At 44.6% G+C, this 22,096-nt stretch overlaps 1 protein-coding gene across 8 annotated transcripts in view; it reads left to right on the top strand.

Annotated features, from left to right (window-relative positions):
* Positions 1-22,096, top strand: part of STS (steroid sulfatase) — a 172,133-nt gene that overhangs the window by 126,459 nt on the left and 23,578 nt on the right. For all 8 annotated transcript variants that reach the window (XM_060086655.1, XM_060086657.1, XM_060086662.1 and 5 more), the window contains one exon: positions 10,734-10,871. In XM_060086655.1, coding sequence (XP_059942638.1) covers positions 10,734-10,871 — 138 coding nt within the window. The remainder of the gene's footprint in view (positions 1-10,733; positions 10,872-22,096) is intronic.

Here is a 22,096-nt window from a genome sequence, read left to right as displayed (position 1 = left end):
TAAATTAGGATTGGGGAGATGCGGTTAAAGCAACGTTCAAATAATAGTCCACTGAGGACCCGTATATATATATATTTGAAAGGTGAGGTCAAAATGTGGGGTCAGAAGTAGTTTGAATACCTGTTGCTTTTGAGTCACGATCCAGGGAGGGCTCGTCAGAATGTCAAATGCAACAATCCCCCTGCATAGATGGATTTAGTTGAATTAACCAATCAGATGAAATGACGTCATGTATTTACAGTAGTCAGCATGGTGTCTGGCATGCAAGAAGTGCTCAATAAATGCTAGCTGCTATTTTTATTATTACTGTTCCTGTTACTCTCACTCTCCCTTCCACAGATGGTTAAAGCGTCTTTGCTTAAAATGTGTATGAGGCCCTTACACTGAATAGAAAAATCATAGATGAGAAAAAAGTCTACGATGGAAAAGAGACATCTATTTGGACCATCTTGTGGGTTTTTAGATCATTAGTAGTATTTCACCTTCTATTTGAAATGTCCCCTTTGGACTTCACACTTCCGAAGGAGCCCTCTGTCCGTAGCTTCGGTATTTAGGAGCTTGCGGGCAGGCCTAAACCGCTTCTAAGAGCTTGAGCTCTCCCCATAAAGTCAACGCATCACCCCAGAGCTAGACGGACGTTTCAGGGGAGCTGCAGGCTGGCAGACTGGAGGTCCCTTGGATTCGGAACCAAACATAAGAGAGGAGCTTGGTAGGGCGTTAGTCGGTGTGTCCGGGTTTGAATCTGTGATTAATGCACAAGATTTCTGCAGAGGAAAGCATTATTTTCCATTTTGTATCTTCAGCTTTATAGATGATCAAATCCAATGCAAAAAAAAAAAAAATCTAGTCCTAAAACTGCAAATGGGTGTGGATGGTGTAGGAGAGCGTCATAAAATAAGGGCGCTCTGAAGGGCTTGGCTTCCTGGATCATTCACCGTCCGTCATCTCTGGACATTCTGTGCTCACAGCCCAGCTCAGGCGGGAAGTGTGAGGTGATCCCTCTCATTGCTGGAGAAGTTCTGGCCGATCTCTTTTTTTTTTTTTTTTTTTCCTAAGTCCCTAATTGTTTATATAGTTTTTTTTTTTTTTTTTACAACTTTACTGGAGTATAATTGCTTCACAGTGGTGTGTTAATTTCTGCTTTATAACAAAGTGAATCAGTTATACATATACATATGTCCCCATATCTCTTCCCTCTTGCGTCTCCCTCCCTCCCACCCTCCCTATCCCACCCCTCTAGGTGGTCACAGAGCACCGAGCTGATCTCCCTGTGCTATGCGGCTGCTTCCCACTAGCTATCATGTTTGGTACTGTATATATGAGGCATAGACATATATACACTACCAAATGTAAGGTAGATAGCTAGTGGCCGATCTCTTTCTAGAGCTTTTCACTGGCTTCCATCACAGAAATGGCCCCATGGGTGTGCAGGCAGCGTCGTTCTCCATCACAAAGCCCGGATAACCTCCCACGGCAAGTTCAACCGGTGGCCATCCCAGAGAGCAAACGAGCTGCAAGCTTTCTTTTCTGCAAGACAGTGAAGTCCAGCAAATAGAGTGGCACAGCTGCATCAAGAGTGGGGAGACCTGTGTTCACTCCTAGCACTGTCCTGTCACACGATTTCCTGCTGGTCTGATTCTCCACTGCCCAGGTCAGCCGGCCCATTGTGATGCTTATGACCCCGGGGAAGCACTGACCACGGAGCCTTCCTCTGACTCACAGGCACACCGACTTTGGTTTTCCCCCAGACGCAAGTGTGCAATGCCACTGCACGGACACGGTGACACTTGTGTATGTGCAGGAAAGCACCGGTGTGCTTGGTGAGAATGAGGACTAGTTAGAGTTATTCAAATTCTCTCCAGCAAATGCAACACCCTGGAAAAAAAACACATACAACTTAGTGTTAATTGGAGAAAATAAGCTGAGCAGAGCCATGAAAGCATCCCAGATGGTTGAGAGCAGGTGCCAGAGCAGGAGGATCCATCACACATTACAGCTATGATGTGATGAGGTCAAAGATGGGCTTTATGCAGGAAATCACATTATTGTAACAAACAGGTACAACACCAAATAAGCATGTGTCTCCAGGAAACAGTATGAACTCACACAGGGACTATCCCAAGAAGGAAGTGAAGCCAAATCAAGGAAGGGTCATCCATACATAGGCAACATTTCCGTCTTACAGTTTCCTGTTTCTTAGTTACCCTAATAATCCTAATTCTCTATTTACTGTGTTTAGTTACCGTATATAAAAGTTACGTGTTCAGTGGTCTGCAACTCAAATCTCATTCCTGGGGTAATTCTTGAAATCTGTAAAAGGCCAACCATCTCCTTTTATTATATGTCAGCAGGTATTAAACATGTCGTCACAGGGAAACTCTCTTCTAAAAGTGTGCGCCTTGGATAGGCATCATTTAGGAGCTTTTAAGAAACTCATGTTCTCAGACCTCACCCCAAATTTACTGAATCAGAATCTTCATTTTAGGTGGGGCAGGGGAGATAAATTAGGAGTTTGGGATTAACATATACACACTACTATATATAAAATAGATAAACAAGGACCTACTGTAGAGACAAGGGAACTCTACTCAATATCTTGTAATAACCTAGAATGGAAAATAATCTTAAAATATATATATATAACTCAATCACTTGCTGTACACTTGAAACTAACACAATGTTGTAAATTAAGTATACTTTAAAAAAATAAAGCACTAAACAAATGTTGATCAAATCATTTAAAAAAGAAAAAGAATCTTTATTTTAGCATGGTTCCGAAGGTTACAAATAAGCTTGTCAAAATTTGAAGGACACTGATATATAATAAGAACATGCTACGGAACCTATATTCTACATACAAGGCCTTGCTTATTATTTTGGTCACCCAGAAGTATGAAAAAATGCATAAAGTAGTCTAATCAGTTCCTTACTATCACATTTGCTTACTTTTCTGTCACTACTTGGAAAATGATTAGGGATAGCTTCTAAACATGTTTCTAATGAAGTTATTCTGTATGCACTTAGGAGATGGGAAAGTAAGTGACATGGTAAGAGGATGATCCCAAAATCAATGGACGTGGGTGAATCTGATTGAATAGGAAACACACAGGATGTGGCGATGGGTGTGTTGATGTCTATTTCACCGTGGCTGACAAGGAAGGATTTAGCCTTTTATCGAGGGCCTTCGGACAGGAAGGTTTCAGGACTCCTGCATCACAGGCTTGTGGCAGGTGTGCCTGCGTGCAGCAGAAAGGGCTCCTGACACGGTTGGAGCTTCTTTCCTGCATGTTGGTTTTTTTTTTTTAATATTTATTTATTTATTTGTTTGTTTGGTTGGTTGCACTGGGTCTTAGTTGCAGCAGGCAGGCTCCTTAGTTCTGCCTCACCGACTCCTTAGTTGTAGCAGGTGGGTTCCTTAGTTGCGGCACACGGGCTCCTTAGTTATGGCATGTGAACTCTCGCAGCATGCATGTTGCAGCATGCATGTGGGATCTAGTTCCCTGACCAGAGATTGAACCCGGGCCCCTTGCATTGGGAGCGCAGAGTCTTAACCACTGCGCCACCAGGGAAGTCCCTCTTGCTCGGTTTTTAGTGGAGGTGGAGGCCACCCTGGTCTCATCACTCAGGATGTGGAAATGCAGTGCGTGTAGCAGCCTCTTGCTCCCAATCCCTAGGTCCTAAAACCATCCTGCAAGAGTTTCATTTTCAATGCTTCCTCGGACCTCCTATCTGGGCAGCGTCTGAGTGAGTCTCAGACTATATTTTGTGCAACCTTTGCATTAGATCCAAGTATAGTAGGGCAAAACACCTCATCTTCTGTTTACTTATTACAATATTTCACTTGCTACTGTCTGAAAATACCCTCGAATCAAATAACAAATGCAAATCTTCTGAACAAACACCACCAGCTCTCCCCCACATATCCCCCAAAAGCCAGCACATCATTTTTGTATCTTATGCATTGCAAATAAGGAATCCAATCTTTTTTGGTCCTATATTATTTTTCGCTTTGATGTGTAAGCTTTTGAACTTGATTTCATACTATAGGTAACCCATATGCTTTCAAATGTCCCATCTGTGGGATCCCTTGAGCTCCGTGTGATGGAGAGCATCAGGACTGGTGGTTTGGAAATCTTGACCATTTATTTGGGGAAGACGTACAAGATCGAGTGTACCTACATTCCATGGACAGTGCTTCCAGCCAGAGACAATAAATCTCTGTGCTTGTTGACAGATAGGTCCCGATGTTTGGCGTGTTGGTTACGCTTCTAATCCCACATAAGCTAAACAAAGAATTGCCTTTCCAGGGCCAATCAATGATGGCAGAATTTCTCTATCCCACTCAGTAGCTGATTCAGGAGAGCCTCAGAACATAGGGTAAAGCTCGCTTTCTGGAGCAACGTCTAGCATTTCCCATGCCCAGGGAGAATCACAGCCACCACCAACTGCTGCCATTAGAAACTCTCACTTATCTTTAAATCCTAGCCTCCATGGGAATATTTGACTTCCACCCTTCACCTGTTGATCACAGGAAGGATTTAGCGAAAGTCGTTTTAAGGGAACTTTTCAGGGTTTCCTGCCTTCCCTGGAATTACATTGAGTAGGTGGACATTCTTCCTTAATTATTCATGGTGGGTGGCTGCTTCAGGAGATATTTTCTTTCCTTAATGAGCTCGATGTTTCCAAAAGGGTGAATAGGGACATCAAAGCATTTTCCTTCCATGTTTTTTGCCTGAGTCGACCTACCTTGTAGAAGAAAAAAGACAGATCTGCTGAAATAGCAAGACTTCCATTAGGCAAGCCGATTTTTAAAATTTTTTTATTGAAGTATAGTTGATTTACAATGTGCATGTGTGTATATATATATATATGTGCGTATGTATATACGCACATATATATATATATATACACGTTTTCAGATTCTTTTCCATTACAGGTTATTCCGAGATATTGGATATAGTTCCCTGTGCTATACAGTAGGTCCTTGTTCTTTATCTATTTTATATATAGTAGTGTGTATCGTTTAATGTCAAATTCCTAATTTATCCCTTCCCCCCTTCCCCTTTTGTAACCATTAGTTAGTTTTCTGTCTGTGAGTCTGTTTCTGTTTTGTAAATAAGTTCATTTGTATTATTTTTTTAGATTCCACATGTAAGCAATAGCGTATGATATTTGTCTTTCTCTTTCTGACTTCACATAGCATGATCATCTCTAGGTCCATCCATGTTGCTGCAAATGACATTATTTCATTCTTTTTCATGGCTGAGTAATATTCCATTGTGTGTGTGTATAGATATAGATATATAGATATAGATATCACATCTTCTTTATCCATCCACCTGTTGATGGACATTTGGTTGTTTCCATGTCTTGCCTGTTGTAAATAGTGCTGCTCTGAATCTTGGGGTGCATGTATCTTTTCGAATTAGAGTTTTCTCCAGCTATATGCCCAGTATGGGATTGCTGGAACATATGATAGCACTATTTTTAGTTTTTGAAGGAACCTCCGTACTGTTCTCCATAGATTCTGCACCAATTTGCATTCCCACCAACAGTGTAGGAGGGTTCCCTTTTCTCCACACCCTCTCCAGCATTTGTTATTTGTAGACTTTTTGATGATGGCTGTTCTGATGAGTATGAGATGATACCTCATTGTAGCTTGGATTTTAGGCAAACTGATTGCTTAACTCAGATTTTTAACTCCATTGTAAGAGCTGAGCTGCACTGAACACTCCTAGTCCTGGGCTAAGAGTTTGAGATGCAATTCTCTTTCATCCCTTATGGCAACCTTCTACTATTACATGTTATCACCTCTGACTTAGAGGCAAAGAACCCCAGTGAGCAAACCAGGGACCCAGGACTCAAACCGGGTTGGCTTCTGTCAGGACCCAGAAGCCAGAGCCTGAGCAGTTAATTCTACATTATAGCACTTCCCTTTCACGTCAGAGCTAGGATTCTGCCCAAGCACCAGAAACCCTTGTCTCCTATGTGGCACGCCACAGCCCTGACTCCAAAGAGTGGCTTGGTACCTGCTCGTGGCGTGAATTAATGTAATGAACAAACTCTCCAGGACCCAGGCTTCACACCTGAAAGAGGAAGGACCCTGATTTTCACAGCACCAGGTTTTCTCCTTTAGAATGACAAGTTCTCATGTTTTCCAGTGTGCGAGCTCTTGTTGTCTCTGGTTAAATAAAAAAGTGCTCTCGAAATGGCTTGTTTCCTGTATTTGTTTCATTCCAGGAAGAATGTGAGAAAGCTTTGGAAATAAAGCATTTCATTTATAAGCTATCCTGCAGCCCACCATCGGTAATTCAAAACTATCATCCTACATAAATTGGTATCATTATACCTGGAGAACCTTCTGAAGGATAATATTTGTGGACCTCTGACTTCCAATGTATGGGTCTGAAAGCAAGACTAATCCAGCAGTATTTGTTCCCACAGGAGATTTCTGGGCACAATTTTTAGAGGAGAAATATGTTAGACCTTTATAGGATCAATCTCATGAAAAATTTAATGGTTAATGGGCTCCGGGCTTTCTGAATGAGATTCTGGCATAAGACCCAAATAGTTATGAGGGACAAGGGTGCCTCTTGCAGGAGAAAAAGAACTAAAAGGAAATCAGAAATCTGATGGTTTTCTGTGTGTAAATGCATGGTGGCCTCAGCTAGATTCTCTCGTATTAATCCCAGCCCAGTGGTGTGCAGCGATTTTGATGAAAGGGATAAAGTTATCACTCTAGGCAATGAATCAGAAAAATTGATGGGGACAAAGAAAATATCATGTATCATGTAGCAAGTATCATGGTCATTTGAAATCTTGGAATTTGGAGGAAATATCTAGGGAGGGGTGTGAAAATGGGGAAGGATGCAAGGTATATTTTAGTAGAAGGAGTCTGGATCGTAAATGCAGCTGCAGGTTCGTCTGGATATGAAAATAGCCTAGAGGGGAATCTGTACGTAGGAGATGTAGCTAGCTTGAGCAAAGGCAAGGGTCACCAGGAGGCTTTGGGAACAAACGCCATCCATGACCCTCTGCGTGCCCTGGTCTTTAACCTGTGTTTACTAGGCTTTTACAAACACGTGTTGAATGCACGGACGAGGAAGTCTCAGAGCCAACAGTGCATTTGAAAGGCATCTTTTTAAAATTACTGGACTATTTTTTAATATGTATTTATTTTAATAATGCTTCTTTTTTAATTTTTTTAAAACTAAAAAAAAATGTTTTTTTAATTTTTTGGCTGTGCCATGTGGCTTGCAGTATCTTAGTTCCCTGACCAGGGACCGAACCCGGGCCCTCAGCAGTGAAAGTGCAGTCTCCTAACCACTGGACCGCCAGGGAATTCCCAGTAGACTTTTCTTTTCTGTTTTTAGCAGTTTTAGGTTTATAGAAAAACAGAGTAGAAAGTACAGAGAGTTGTCCTATATTCATTTCTTCTGCACACAGTTTGCCATGTTCTCTCTTGTATTAGCGGGGTACATGTGTTGCTTTTGCTGAGCCAATATTGATACATTATTATCCATTAAAGTACATGGTTTACATTAGAGTTCACCATTGGAATTGCGCCTACTGTGGGTTGGGTCAAATGAGTAATGATTACAGCATCATACATAATACTTTCCCTGACCTAAAAATCCTCTGTGCTCTGCCTGTTCTTACCTCCCTCCCCTCCAACTTCTGACAAGCACTGATCTTTTTACTGTCTGCCTAGTTTTGCCTTTTCCAGCATGTCATAGAGTTGAATCGTGCAGTATGTAGTCTCTTCAGATGGGCTTCTTTCACTGAGCCATATGCATTTAAGGTTCTTCCATGTCTCTTCATGGCTTGATAGCTCATTTCTTTGTATCACTGAATAATCTCGCACTGTCTGGATGGACCACAGTTAGTTTATTCATTCACCTGCTGAAGGACACCTTGCTTGCTTCCAAGGTTTTGGCAGTTGTAAATAAACGTGCTCTAAATATTTACATTGTGTCCATAGAAGTTATCACGGAAGCCACATTTTAAAAAAAAGGCATTTCTTCACAGCATTTTCTTCATGCTAAGATACTTCTGTGTAATATATGAAAGGTGAATTTCATTTGAAATGGAGGTGCGTGGTTGTATGCCCTTTTGAAAAATATCAATTAACACCCAAGGAAGTAAAACCCTGAATCCTGTGCTCTCTGCCTAATCTGTGTTATTTTATTTAGAAATTACTATATGCACCAAAAGGGGCATTTTTCTTTCAAAGTGTTAAGTGCGGGGGGCTTCCCTGGTGGCACAGTGGTTGAAAGTCGGCCTGCTGATGCTGGGGACATGGGTTTGTGCCCCGGTCCGGGAAGATCCCACATGCCGCGGAGCGGCTGGGCCCGTGAGCCATGGCTGCTGAGCCTGCGTGTCCGGAGCCTGTGCTCCACAACGGGAGAGGCCACAACAGTGAGAGGCCCGCGTACCGCAAAAAAAAAAAAAAAAGTGTTAAGTGGGGGTTACATTGCCTTGTTGCTTCTTCCTCTGTGAACTCATTAAACTAATTATCATTTTCAAAGTGATAAGCCTTAAATTAGTGTCAGAGTCGAACTCCCCCAAGCCCGAGTGCACACGTGGTCTGCTTAGCTGAACCAAATCGCAGCGCGATGAATGTCTGGCTGACGATGATTTATCATGGGTGACAAATCACTAAAATGGCCCCGTGCATATTATTTTTGGTCCCGAGGATGACATTTATGTATATGGTGTGGCTTCTAGGTATGTTTAGTATATGAGTTAAAACACTGAGAAAGATTGAAGGTACTCTAGCCTGTGGCGCTGCAATCAAGTAGCAAGAATATGTCTGGTAACAGGCGACTGGGGTCTTGCTTTCACATCAGAAATCATCTCTGCCACCTCCGTGGAGGGTTGTCTCTGCGGCCTCCTACCCCTTTCCTGGCCCAAGTTGGTGAAGGTGCAACCCTGGAGCGCAGGGCCTGTCCCCACGGGGGGCGTGACCTGCCTGATGGATAGGATTACCCAAATTCAGTTATTATTTCTGCTGCAAAGGATGCCTGGTGTCCTTTTAGAATTCCAGTTGTGTGGTTATCCTACCGTGAAGAGATGGTCCCCTGTCGAGACGAGTGATGCTATGGCCACACCAAGAGGATGTGGAAAAGGTTGTAACTCACATATCATGAGGCTTTCTGGGGAAAGCAGGACAGCGCCTAGGCTGGTCTGAAGATGGCTTGAGGGAGATGGGAAAGGAGACAGATTCAGCTTTCATGGTGGGTAGGAGCTGGGGCTTGGATGTGGGTTCCCACATGGAGGTAGGAGCTGGCATAGTTTGAACCTTCCACAGGCACTGGGGGAGGGAGCCCCCAGGCTTTCTTACTAGCTTGTTGAGCACACGTGGAAGAGACAGAGGTGAGACTTAAAAGCTCTTAGCTGTCAAACATCAAAACACCGAGTCAGACCCTGTAATACCTCGAACAATAACTGCATGCATGGACCAAATTAACTTGGCAGCATGTGAACGTAGCAATCTCCGTGCAAATTGTAAATTATATACCTCTCGTCTGACCATCATTTTCTTCTGATCTGAGAGCAGGTGGTAGCTTCCTAATCAGAGAGTCCGTGTTTCAGCCCATTCTTCAACCTTCAGCTGGCTTCCGTTTTGTTTTGTTCTGTTTATTCTTATGGAAAATTGGAGGCATCCATACATAGAAGCAGAGAGAAAAGTGCAGTGAACTGCCGTATGCCCTGGATCCACATTTAACAATGAATGTGAACAAGTCACGCCTGATTTTATTCATCCATGCTCCGTGCTCACTTCCCTTCTTCCTGGATTCATTTGAAGAAGACAGCAGCCATCATTATCATGTCATCCATGCGTGTTTCAGGATGTAGCTGAACTTTTTTTCCTTCATGTCTTTTTTTTTTTTTTTTTTTTTTTTTACTCTTCTGTGATTTTCATTGAGTTCATCCACTGAACTCTGCAGCGTTTGAGAGTTTGGGTTTTACATGACTTTGAACAGGTCCTGTGTCTTTTTGGAGCACTGTTGCCCTCACCTGTGCAATGGAGCCAATGCTCTTTACTCGTAGGGTTCAGTATGATGTAATCAAGAGAACATGGAATTAAGTCCTTTGCAGGCAGAGTGTTCAACAAATGGTACCCGTTACTCTCATTGTGGACCATGGTATCATTATACTTTGAAGGGTTGCTCTGTGGGGGTTAGTATACACTGTGAAGTATGGGGAAAGAAGGTGAGGAGAAGAAAAAGGAACGTGTGAGGAATATTCATTTTCATGATGGACAGTTTTAGACCTGGGTGTCTGTGGTAACTATGAAAAAGGTCATTCATCATAAAATAGTTTTAGAGATGTTTGTTTGTATAAGAGGAACAGTGATGATTTAGTTTTTTCCAGTCAATAAGGAAAACCAATAGACTTCTTTATAGCCTCAGGCCAGCTGGTGATTGCAGCAATTTGGCTTCACTCTTCCGACATCTTCCTCCAAAGGGCTCATGACCTGTGAGCCTGCTTCTTCTAGAATCCTTTATCAGGTCTCCCTACAGGGTCACCCCATGATGCCTAGACGTTCAAAGGATGCTTGTAGATGATACTTAATTCAGTGACTGCATCTCAGCCCAGGAGAGCTCAGTGTATAAGACCATCTCCTTCTCACCATCAGAAATTAACAGACAGGTCGATGAGGGCGAATCACCTCCCTTTCTTTTGTAAAGGTTACACTGTTTTAACACTGAGTGTTTTCTCCCCTTCAGGGCAGATCTTGGATGTTCTAGATGAGTTGAAACTGGCTAATAACACCCTGGTCTACTTCTCCTCGGACCAAGGAGCACACGTAGAGGAGGTGACCGTCAAAGGGGAAGGTCACGGAGGGAGTAACGGAATCTATAAAGGTGAGAAATCTATCCAGGTGGGAAATGCCATGGTGTCAGCTCTGTGCTCTGCCTGCCCCCGCAGCTGACCCCCTCATCACCTTGTCCTGGACCTTGGAGCTCTGGTGCTGTTCTTCTGCCACTGGAAACATACAGGGCTTTATTGGGTCACAGGCATTGAAAACTCAGGTGGCCAAAGTGACCATTTCCGGTATGGTCCCCCCCAGAACTTAAGGACACGCATTCTGTGTCCAGACATTAAAATGAGGGTGTTTTCCCCCTAAATGTAAATTCAGCCCCATATGTATAGTTGGTTCAAACAAGACCCCTTACACCGTCCCCCCATGACCTCTACAACTACAATTGCTTTAAGCCTGGAAGTTTGTGTTAATTTGTTACAGCAACAACAAAAAACGATTAACTTGTATTTGGACGTCAGAAGTTTGAAATGGGTCTCACTGGTCTAAAATCAAGATGGTAACAGGACTGCATCTTTCTGGAGGCTCCAGGGGAGAATCCATTTCCTTGCCTTCTCCAGTATCTGGAGGTGCTCACTCTCCTTGGCTCATGGACCCTTTCTTCCACCTTTAAAGCCACCAATGCAGTGTCTTCAAACCTTCCTCTCTGTCTCTCTCTCTCTCTCTTTCTCTGACCTCTGCTTCCATAATTCCATCTCTTTCACTTACTCTGACTTTCTTGCCTGCAATTTTAAGGATCCTTGTGATTATGTCAGGCTCACCCACATAATCCAGAGTAATTTTTCTTATTTCTAGACCCTTAATCACATCTGCAGAGTCCCTTTTGTCACAGAAGGTAACCTAGTCACAGTGTCCGGGGATGAGGATGTTGACATCTTTGGGAGGTCATTATTCTGCCTATCTCCATATGCTACAGCATTGTGGGCTGATGCTTCCTTCCTGACACACCATTAGCTAAGCCACCACCAAGATGGATCAGGCTACCTGTCATTGGGGATATTAGATAAGACCCATCTGCTGACCCCAAGTTGCTTATACAACATACACTCTGTGAATATGAGACATAGATACCTGGTTATAATAACATGTGGCCCATTTCACAAAGACTTAGGTGAGATACCTCAAAGGGCGTATCCGTGCTAAGGGTTAGGACACCACCCGAATCTGCAATGGATGTGGGTTGGATGTAACATATGGGAGGATGATTAGAAGTGACCATGCAAAGAGGCAAAGCAAGGTGTCCCAGAGAGTAGGGGCTGCTGAATAAAGCAAGATGCGTGACACGTAGGAAAGCGCATTGAATTTTGCTCCCTAAAGCCATGAGGTGCTTTATTGCCCTTTCATTATTCTCTCACATGGATGTTTCACAGATTCCCAGGGACTCAGGAAATCAGAGTTTACCTACAAAGATATGAAATGCTAATCTTTGGAGTGCTTTCATCCATTAGTTTACAAAACCCTGATTGAGCTGTGTATCTGGCACTGGGTTAGAGGCAACGATATGGTCCCTGCCCTAAAGGAGCCCATGGTCAACGGGTTGGGTAGGTGGGTGGCTGGTTCGTTGGGTGGATGGTTGGATGGTTGGTTGGTTGGGTAAATGGCTGGTTGGTTGGGTGGATGGTTGGGTGGTTGGTTGGGTAAATGGCTGGTTGTTTGGGTAGGTGGTCGGTTGGGTGGGTGGTCGGTTGGGAGGGTAGGTGGGTGGATGGTTGTTTGGGTGGGTGGATGGTTGGGTGGCTGATTCAGTGGGTGGTCGGTTGGGTGGGTAGGTGGGTGGTCGGTTGGGTGGGTAGGTGGGTGGTTGGTTGTTTGGGTGGGTGGATGGTTGAGTGGCTGATTGGGTGGGTGGTCGGTTGGATGGGTAGGTCGGTGGTTGGTTGTTTGGGTGGGTGGATGGTTGGTGGTTGATTGGGTGGGTGGTCGGTTGGGTGGGTAGGTGGGTGGATGGTTGTTTGGGTGGGTGGATGGTTGGGTGGGTGGTTGGTTGGATAGTTGGTTGGGTAAATGGCTGGTTGGTTGGTTGGGTGGTTGGTTGAGTGAGTGGGTGGTTGGGTGGTTGGTTGGGTGGGTGGTCGGTTGGGTGGGTAGGTGGGTGGATGGTTGTTTGGGTGGGTGGATGGTTGGGTGGGTGGGTGGTTGGGTCAGTGGCTGGTTGGTTGGGTGGTTGGTTGTTTGGGTGGGTAGTTGGGTTGGGGGTGGTGGGAGGAAGCCTAAGGAGGCCCATGCGATTTAACAAGGGTGTTGATATTCTTGGCACAAGATGCCAGTGGTGCATACAGCAAGGAGAGCCTCACTCGGCCAACAGGGCCCAAGAAATGTTCCCAAAGGAGACCAGGCTGGGAAGGAGGTAGCCAGGGTGTGCTTGAGCTCTTGTCTGTCTACCTCGAGCTCTCTCCACTCTCCCAACCACATACCCTCCTCAGTAGAGCTAGGATGAGGAGAGAAGCACATGGCTTACTCTGCAAACTGGCAGGAATGGGGTAACGCCGGATCACACCAGTCCTGAGCCAAACAGACAGTGAAAAGGCAGTCTGTCACCCATCGCAAAGGCAGCACGTAGCGTGTGAAACCTTATACTTCTATTTACATCCTCGACATGCACATCTGAGTCCTTTCAAGTTCTGAGCACCGGGGGGCCCGGACCTTTGTTTACACCTTCCGTTACCCGGCACCCAGGAGGGAAGGATTCCTGTTTGGTGCGGCTGTGGACAACCTCGCTGGATGTTCATACCACTTCCTTTGCTTGTCATCGTTCCCTCCCCAGTGCAGGACACACGACTGATACTCAGCATGGGTGAAATGACTGAACAGGTGTCTCTACTCGGAACAGGATTCACCCACTCTTTCAGCCAGCCCTCCTCTATTCAGTCTTATTTTCGAGGAGCGAGAAGTGAAAGTATGTATTCCTGTATCGTAAGATGAGGTGCTTTCGTCGTATTTCCTTGAGGTTATGGGCTGTGTGCGGAGAGTTTTTTTTATGTTGTTTTATACATGATAGTGTCTCTCGAGATGGAGTCACAGACTGCATTTCATGCACTGGCTCCCCCGTCCGTTCATCCCCCCGGTGAAGGTCTGTTAGGTTCCAGAGTTGCTTAGTGGCTGCTGCCGAGACGTGTACATAAATCACAGTAATAGAAGCGGTTAGCAAGGAATACATTATTTAAGAAAGTCACATATATGGTGCGATGGAGCCTTGGTTCAGGGATAGATGACCAGGTGCCCACCAGCTGACGAATCTGAGGGAGCCTGATGATCAAACGAAGGAGATGTATTGGCATTTTGCGTCGATGGCTGACTCTTCAGAGACATAAGTGGATGGTGAGGATGAGTCAGAAAGAGAGTGTCAAAGGTATGAATGATGCCTTGGAACTGGGGTTCTCATGAAATCTGAAAAGCACGCTCACAGCTGCTCCCCGGTTTTCTGTTGTTGTTGTTGTTTTAAGACACAGATCGGATGTGTTAGAAATGCTTTGTTTGAATGCTAGAACCTACCACTGGTGTCTGACGGTGTATTAATACCTCAGCCACTACTCTATGGCGAAGCGTTATCCCTTTGTCAAGTTCAGTTGAAATCAAGTTCACAGTGAAACGTTGTTAACGGTATGACGCTCAGAAAAAAAGACGCGGCTTCCTTTAGCTATGGGGAATGACCAAAGACTTCTCAGCATCAAGACACCTTGTTTTCTAAAGCTGTGAAGTTGCGCGCAGTCCTGTGATTTATGCAGACGCAGAGAAGGCACACCATTTGAGCTCACTGATCAAAAGAGCCTCGTTTCAGAACAATCCTGATTTGCAGTCTTCGTCAGAACTGCTCCAGAAGATCTGTACGTCCTCCCATTGCCTTCTCTTCTCTAGTCACATCCCATCCTGCCTCACTCTGATAAGGGCACTCCTACTGTCACTTAGGGCCCCCTGAGATAATCCAGGATAATCTCCCCATCACACCATCAGTAATGGAATCCTATCTGCAAAGTCCCTTTTTCAGAAAACAAGGTAAAATTCAAAGGTTCCAAGGATTCCAACATGGACATCTTGAGGGGTCAGTATTCAGCCTCCCGCTCAAAAAAAAACAAACAAAAAAATCTATACTATTTGAGCTCAGTGATGCCTCTGTATTCCTCAGTCTGTTTCACTAATGAAATCTATGGACCACCTTGGTAGAATGGCTGTGATTAAATCACTACACAGAGTTCAGAAATATAGTTGATTTACAAGGTTGTGTTTGTTTCAGATGTACAGCAAAGTGATTCATGTATACACACACATATATCTCTATTTTTCAGATTCTTTTCCCTTACAGGTTATTTGCACAAAATATTGAGTATAGTTCCCTGTGCTATACAGTAGGACCTTGTTGATTATCTATTTTTTTTAACTTTTTAAAAAAATTGATTTATTTTATTTATTTATTTTTGGCTGTGTTGCGTCTTTGTTGCTGCGCGCAGGCTTTCTCTAGGTGCAGTGAGCGGGGGCTACTCTTCATTACGGTGCACGGGCTTCTCATTGCGGTGGCTTCTCTTGTTGCGGAGCATGGGCTCCAGCAGTTGTGGCTCGTGGGCTCAGTAGTTGTGGCTCATGGGCTCTAGAGCACAGGCTCAGTAGTTGTGGTGCACAGGCCCAGTTGCTCTGCGGCATGTGGGATCTTCCCAGATCAGGGCTCGAACCCATGTCCCCTGCATTGGCCGACAGATTCTTAACTACTGTGCCACCAGGGAAGCCCTGTTTATCTATTTTATATAAAGTAGTGTGTATCTGTTAATCCTAAACTCCTAATTTATCCCTCCCCCACTTTCCCCTTTGGTAACCATAAGTTTCTTTTCTGTATCTGTGGGTCTGTTTCTGTTTCACAGATAAGTTCATTTGTGTCATGTTTTAAATTCCGTATATAAGTGCTATCATATGGTATTTGTCTTTCTCTGTCTGGCTTCACTTAGTATGATAATCTTTAGGTCCACGCATGTTGCTGCACATGGCATTATTTTATTCTTTTTATGGCTGAGTACTATTTCATTATACGTATATATCACATTTTCTTTTATCATTCACCTGTCGATGGACATTAGGTTGTTTTCCATGTCTTGGCTACTGGGGATAGTGCTGCTATGAACATTGGGGTGCACGTATCTTTTTGAATTACAGTTTTGTCTGGATATATGCCCAGGAGTGGGATTGCTGGATCATATGGTAGCTCTATTTTTAGTTTTTTAAAGAACCTCCAGACCATTCTCCATAGTGGCTGCACCAATGTACATTCTCACCAACAGTGTAGGAGGGTTCCCTTTTCTCCACACCCTCCCTAGTATGTAATATTTGTAAACTCATTTTCACCTTTTCCCTAAAATATCCTCCCTTAGCTGGGACCAGAATAACTTCCCTAAGATTTTCTTAGAGTTTAGAGTTTCCTTCCTCTTCCTCACAGCTGAAAATTCCCTCAGACTCCTAGCTCTGGCTTCCTTTTCATTCCTCTCCCAAGTCAAGGTCACCCAGCAGGAGGCTCCCCCCTCAACCCCCGCCTCCCTCTTACTCTGCCTAAAGGCAAGTAATAAATGCCAATGGAGCGGATAAATTAACTCTATAGATGGCTTCTGAAGAAGCATTGGTTGGTGGGTGTGAGGGCTGAAAATCGTATTTTCCTGAGTGTTTGTGAAAGTAGACTTTCTCCACGTGCAGAGAAATGCTTTCCTTATTCCCTGATGCCTGCAAGAAAGGCACTGCAGCTTCTGGCAGTTTTCCTTGAAGTGCAAATTCCAAAAGCCGCTGATTGGCCGGAGTCCATATGGCTTAGGAGTTGCTTCTTAGAGTCACTGAGTTTGGTGGCTCTTTGCCTCATAAGGTCACACAGCTTTCAGAGCAACGGATGCTTTTGTTGGAGAAAAAAAAAAAAAATAACCTACAAGAGGCTCTGGTACTTTATTAGGGGGTGGTTACATTCAGGTTCATTCTTCAGGTTTTAGCAAACATTTTCATCCGCTCCCAAAGAGAGGGCAAAGCTGGCTGGTCTGGCTGGTATCAGGAGTTGTGTGCCAGGAGGCATCCCCCAGGCTTCCCCAGGCTTTTCCCCTCTGAAAGAAGCTCACATGTTATCCTCACCTAGCAGTTCACTCCTTCAGTTAAATTCCACTGAGAAGCACGCATATATTGAGCCTCCATCTATGCCAGGCTCGGGGCTGGCTTCTGGGACATAATGACAGTGAATACAGGGTCCCCAGCCTCTAGTAGCTCATATTCTCTGGTTGAGATGGACATCTAAGGAGATGGTTTCAGAATAACAAACTAGAAAGGAAGCTCTGAGAAGGGACGATTAGACATTGTTCCCCCAACCTGGGAATTCAGAGAACTTCCCAGGAGACACGGACCTTTTGCAGGCTGATGTTTGGGAGTGTTGGCTGGGAGAGGAGAGGTGGAGAGTTCATTCCAGGCAGGAGCGAGATGCTTCCAGGGAGCAGAAAAGCAGCCCAAGGTCGCTGGAGGTGAAGGTATCAATGAGGGATACTGGGTGACGTAGCTGATGAAAGGTACCCTACGTCCACATTAGTATGTCTGATAGAATGAAGTAGATAGATAGACAGATGGATAGGGATGGATGGATAGATAGATAGATAGAGATAGAGATGGATGGATGGATAGACAGACACAGGTAGGTAGGTAGGTAGATAGATAGATAGGGATAGATATGATGGATCGATGGATAGACAGACATAGGTACGTAGGTAGATAGATAGATGGATAGAGATATATGAACAGACATAGGTAGATAGGTAGATAGATAGAAATGTGTATATATATTGTGTGTTTATATGTATGTGTGTGTGTGTGTGTGTGTATATATGTATATGTATATGTATGTGTATATATATATATATATATATATATATATATATATAGTTATTGCCATTTGGGTAGTAGTTAAAATTGGAGGTCAAGAATATCACCCAAATCCACTCTAAGGAAAGGGTAAAGAAGTGAGCATAAGGATGAACTGAGGGGTAACATAAGATGTCTCATGTTTTTGGCTGGTGCGAATGGGTAGATAGAAGTTCTTTGAGGAATTAGGACTCCCAGGCAGAGACTTGGTTCCCTTGTCTTTAGAATTTGAGTCATAGGATGTTATTATAGGAACATCGTAGAAGACTGTTGAGATGATTAAGAAGTCATTACATGCAAAGTGTGTCCTAAGTGCCCTTAGTGAGGTCAAGGAATACTGCTACCTGCCAGAGGGCAAGAACTACGATCCAGATGTATTCTGCTCACATCTGTATTCTTAGAACGTAGAATACTGCCTGACATATTGTAAGAAATTATTTTTGAGTGAATATGTAAATGAAAAACCACTTGAGCTTAGGTTTGAAGGATCAGTGGTTGAACTCAATGAAGAAGGCAAGGAATCAACGTGGCTGTATTGGTAAACCCATTGGTATTGGTGATTGATTGGATATTGGGTTTGAGGAAAAGGAAGACGTCAGAGCTGTCTGTTACGTGTTTGGCTGGTGTGACTCGCTAGACAGAGGTTCCCTTTAGGAATTAGGATTCCTGGGCAGGGACCTATATTGGGTTGGTGTATGGGATCATTTAGTGTAAGAAGAGAAGAGGGTCAGGGACGAAGCCGAACATAAAAGGTGATACGGGAGATCATGATCCAACAAAGGAGATAAAGGGAAATAAGAAGAAAACTGGGAGGGAAGGGAAGGACATGGTTCGTAGAAATGGATGCTGATAAACAGTCAAGTAGGATGTAGACCCCAAGGGTCCATTGTGTATATTATACATGTGATGCTCCTTTGAGTATTTTCAGTGGAGAGCGAGGGGCAAAGGCTGGCCGGATAAAAGGGGGCCAGAAGGTGAGCCGTTTCTCAGATCCTTTTCAGAAATGTGTCTGTGCAGGGAGACGGGCTGTGAAAGGGGTGCTTTGTCATGGGGAAGGTTGGAGTGTATTTCATTGTCTCAAGTCAACTTCAGTAGACGGATCGTGAAGGTACAGGGGACAGCTGAGAATGTCAGATTTCTGAGAAGACTGTGAGAAATGAGACCCAACCTGTAGGAGGACTGATCTCTGCCAGGAGGAGGGACCTTGTCTAGTCTGGGAGGGAATGCGGACAGTAGATGCTGGGGCAGTGAGAAGGGATAGTGGCTGGAATTGGAAGGTGTTCCCAAATGAAGCCTTCTGTTTCCTCTCTGCAGAAGGAAACAGACTTACCCACTGAAGGCGGGGTAGGGCGGGGCATGGGGGTGACAAGTAGTCTTCTGGGCGAGGGTTGACATGCCTGCTGCACGTGGGGAACACTGGATTCCAGGAACAGGAAGGGACCCCATTTGGTCACTTTAACCAGATGCGCAAAGTTGAGAAGATCTCGATTTACAGAGAACAGATAGATATTTTCATTGAGGGCTGGTACCGTACTGGGAAGGCATGAATATGTGTCAGAGGTTCTCTGGGATCCAGTCTTTTAGCAAGAGTGTGATGGAAATGGTATATTGCATGATCTGAGCTGGTCATCGGGACCACACAGGATAAAGTTAGCAAACATCCCGAAAATTGAAGTGTCATTTGAAACAATTGGGACTGTCCACTTAAGTAGAAAACTGAATGACCGAATGATCGCAGTCTTCGACGCGTTGGCTGCATTGGGTTTTATTTGACAAAACGTGTGACCGTGGTACGATGGGGTTCGATATTGCAGAGTTTGGGCCCAAGGTTGAGAAAGCTGTATTGGAAGGCAGAGGTTTGTGGTTAGATAATAGAGTGTTTGGATCACTCACTTTTGAGATGGAGCAGGTGGGAGTGATGTGGTCTGTGGATGCCGGAGGCCAAGGTTGCCTGGAGGGGGACATGGTTGGGGATGTGACATCAGTAGATAAACTGAGGTCTGGGAGGGGAGGGAGTTGACGTATTTTGTGCTAATTGAGCTGATTTTCCTGGATGGAATGCACAGTGAGGCTAAGAAGATGAGCTCGTTGGGTAAGACTCTAGAGGAGAGAACTTTTGGAATGCAACAGGTTAGGGAAATGAAAAAGCCTAGCAAAGTTAAGGGACCAAAAGAGGTTGGAAACAGGAGTTTATAACCACTTCCATCTGTAAGATTCTCTTTTTTTTCTTTTTTTTTTCGGTACACGGGCCTCTCACTGCTGTGGCCTCTGCCGTTGCGGAACACAGGCTCCGGCCGCACAGCCTCAGCGGCCGTGGCTCACGGGCCCAGCCGCTCTGCGGCATGTGGGATCCTCCCGGACCGGGGCACGAACCCGTGTCCCCTGCATCGGCAGGCGGACTCTCAGCCACTGCGCCACCAGGGAAGCCCAAGATTCTCTTTTTTTCCCCCCAGGAATACTCTGCATCAGTGCATCCATTATTTCGTTCGTTCACTGCATACATTGGACCTTCTCTATTTGGAAGGTATTACACTTTGGACTGCAGTTGATTCAACAGTCGATTTGAGTTTCTTCTCAAGTACTCTTGGTCCCGCTGGGATGATGAGACGGGATCGCATTGATTGTCACACATCCCATGAACGAGAACCTTGAAAAATGCCCAGGAAATGGAGACTAGGAAGACATTTTGTGTGGTAGTGGGTGTAGAAGCCTTGATTAAATAGGAAGAGCGTGTTATGCAGGCTTTTGAGGGTTTATAGAAATGATTGGGGGTTGGGGGGAAATCCTGGCAGAGAAGACAGCGACAGAACTTTGCAGAAGGCGGGATAGGATGAGTTGTTTGCTGGGGCACTTAGGTGAGCTCGACTAAGGAATGGTATTGGAAGGGTGGGCCAGAGCCAGGATGTGGTTACTTTACATTTCAGGCTGAAGGAGAGATTCTTTAGTTTTTCATTCTTACAGAAGATATGAAGGAGTCCAATTAAGTAAAAAAATAAACAATCAGTGGACGTTGCGGTGACATTTCCCCCCTAACAGTGAAGGAGTTAATATTATGGAGTATGGTGAGGGCTGATGCACGCACCCTACTCCCCAAATCTAAATTCAGTAACTTTAAGACCAGGGCTCTATACGTGGAATCTATCAATCTATCAATCAAAAAAAAGGGGGGGGGGCTACAAATGAACTAACTTGTCTACGTAACAGAAATAGAGTCACAAATGTAGGAAAGAAACTTATGGTTACCAGGGGTTAAGGGCGGGGGATAAATTGGGAGATTGGGATTGACACATACACACTACTATGCATAAAATAGATAACTGATAAGGACCTACTGTACAGCACGGGGAACTCTACTCAGTACTTTGTAATGACCTATATGGGAATAGAATCTAAAAAAAAGAGTGGATAGGGCTTCCCTGGTGGCGCAGTGGTTGAGAGTCCACCTGCCGATGCAGGGGACATGGGTTCGTGCCCCGGTCCGGGAAGATCCCACATGCCGCGGAGCAGCTGGGCCCGTGAGCCATGGCTGCTGAGCCTGCGCGTCCGGAGCCTGTGCTCCGCAACGGGAGAGGCCACAACAGTGAGTGGCCCGTGTACCACAAAAAAAAAAAAGAGTGGATATATGTATATGTATAACAGATTCACTTTGCTGTACAGCAGAAACTAACACAGCATTGTAAATCAGCTATACTCCAATTAAAAAAAAGAAAAAGAAAAGAAAAAGAGCAGGGCTCAGTAAACTATGGCATTTGGGCCAGATCCAGCCTGATGCCTGATGTTGTAGATCAAGTTTTCCTGAAACACAGCCATGTTGATTTGTTGGTGTCTGGCCCTCCTGCTTCTGAGCTTCTGAGGAGTCGGGCAAGCCACCCAAACCACCTAAAATAGTTACTCCCTGGCTTTGCAAAGGAAACACGTGCCACCCCCGGGCTCAGATGATTTAGCCGTTTGATGTCTTGCTTAAGTAAGTCACCTTTAGCTTTTGAAACCAGGTCAGTTATCTTAAGGGTGTTCCTCAGTTCTTTACCTCCCCTTAAGCAGTGACACGAGCAGATGGCTGCTGTTTATTTTTGCCCTGATAACAGGTGGATGATAGTTCGATAGGACCTGAGCAGTTTAGTCACATCTCCCATCTGTAATTGGTGGCATTTTAGTCCCTGGACGGAATACATCGAGCAGAGTGTAAACTATAGCATCTTGGGTGAGAAAGACTTCAGTGTGACTTAGATTCGTCACGTGCTTCCTTGTGGTCCCCATCAGTCCAGGGAACCAGTGTCATCGGGCGGGGAGATGCCCAAGAGGACAAAAAATGACAGAGTATTTCAAAGAACTCTGTTCCCACATCAAGCAAAAGAACGACAAGCATATGCTGTTGCCATTCAAAGGCATTTGACCTGCCGGGTG

Source organism: Mesoplodon densirostris, chromosome X (genome assembly GCF_025265405.1).
Source record: "Mesoplodon densirostris isolate mMesDen1 chromosome X, mMesDen1 primary haplotype, whole genome shotgun sequence".
Classification (NCBI taxonomy): Eukaryota; Metazoa; Chordata; class Mammalia; order Artiodactyla; family Ziphiidae; genus Mesoplodon; species Mesoplodon densirostris.
The sequence above is the reverse complement of the archived record's forward strand: the minus strand, read 5'-3'. Positions and strand labels throughout refer to the sequence as shown.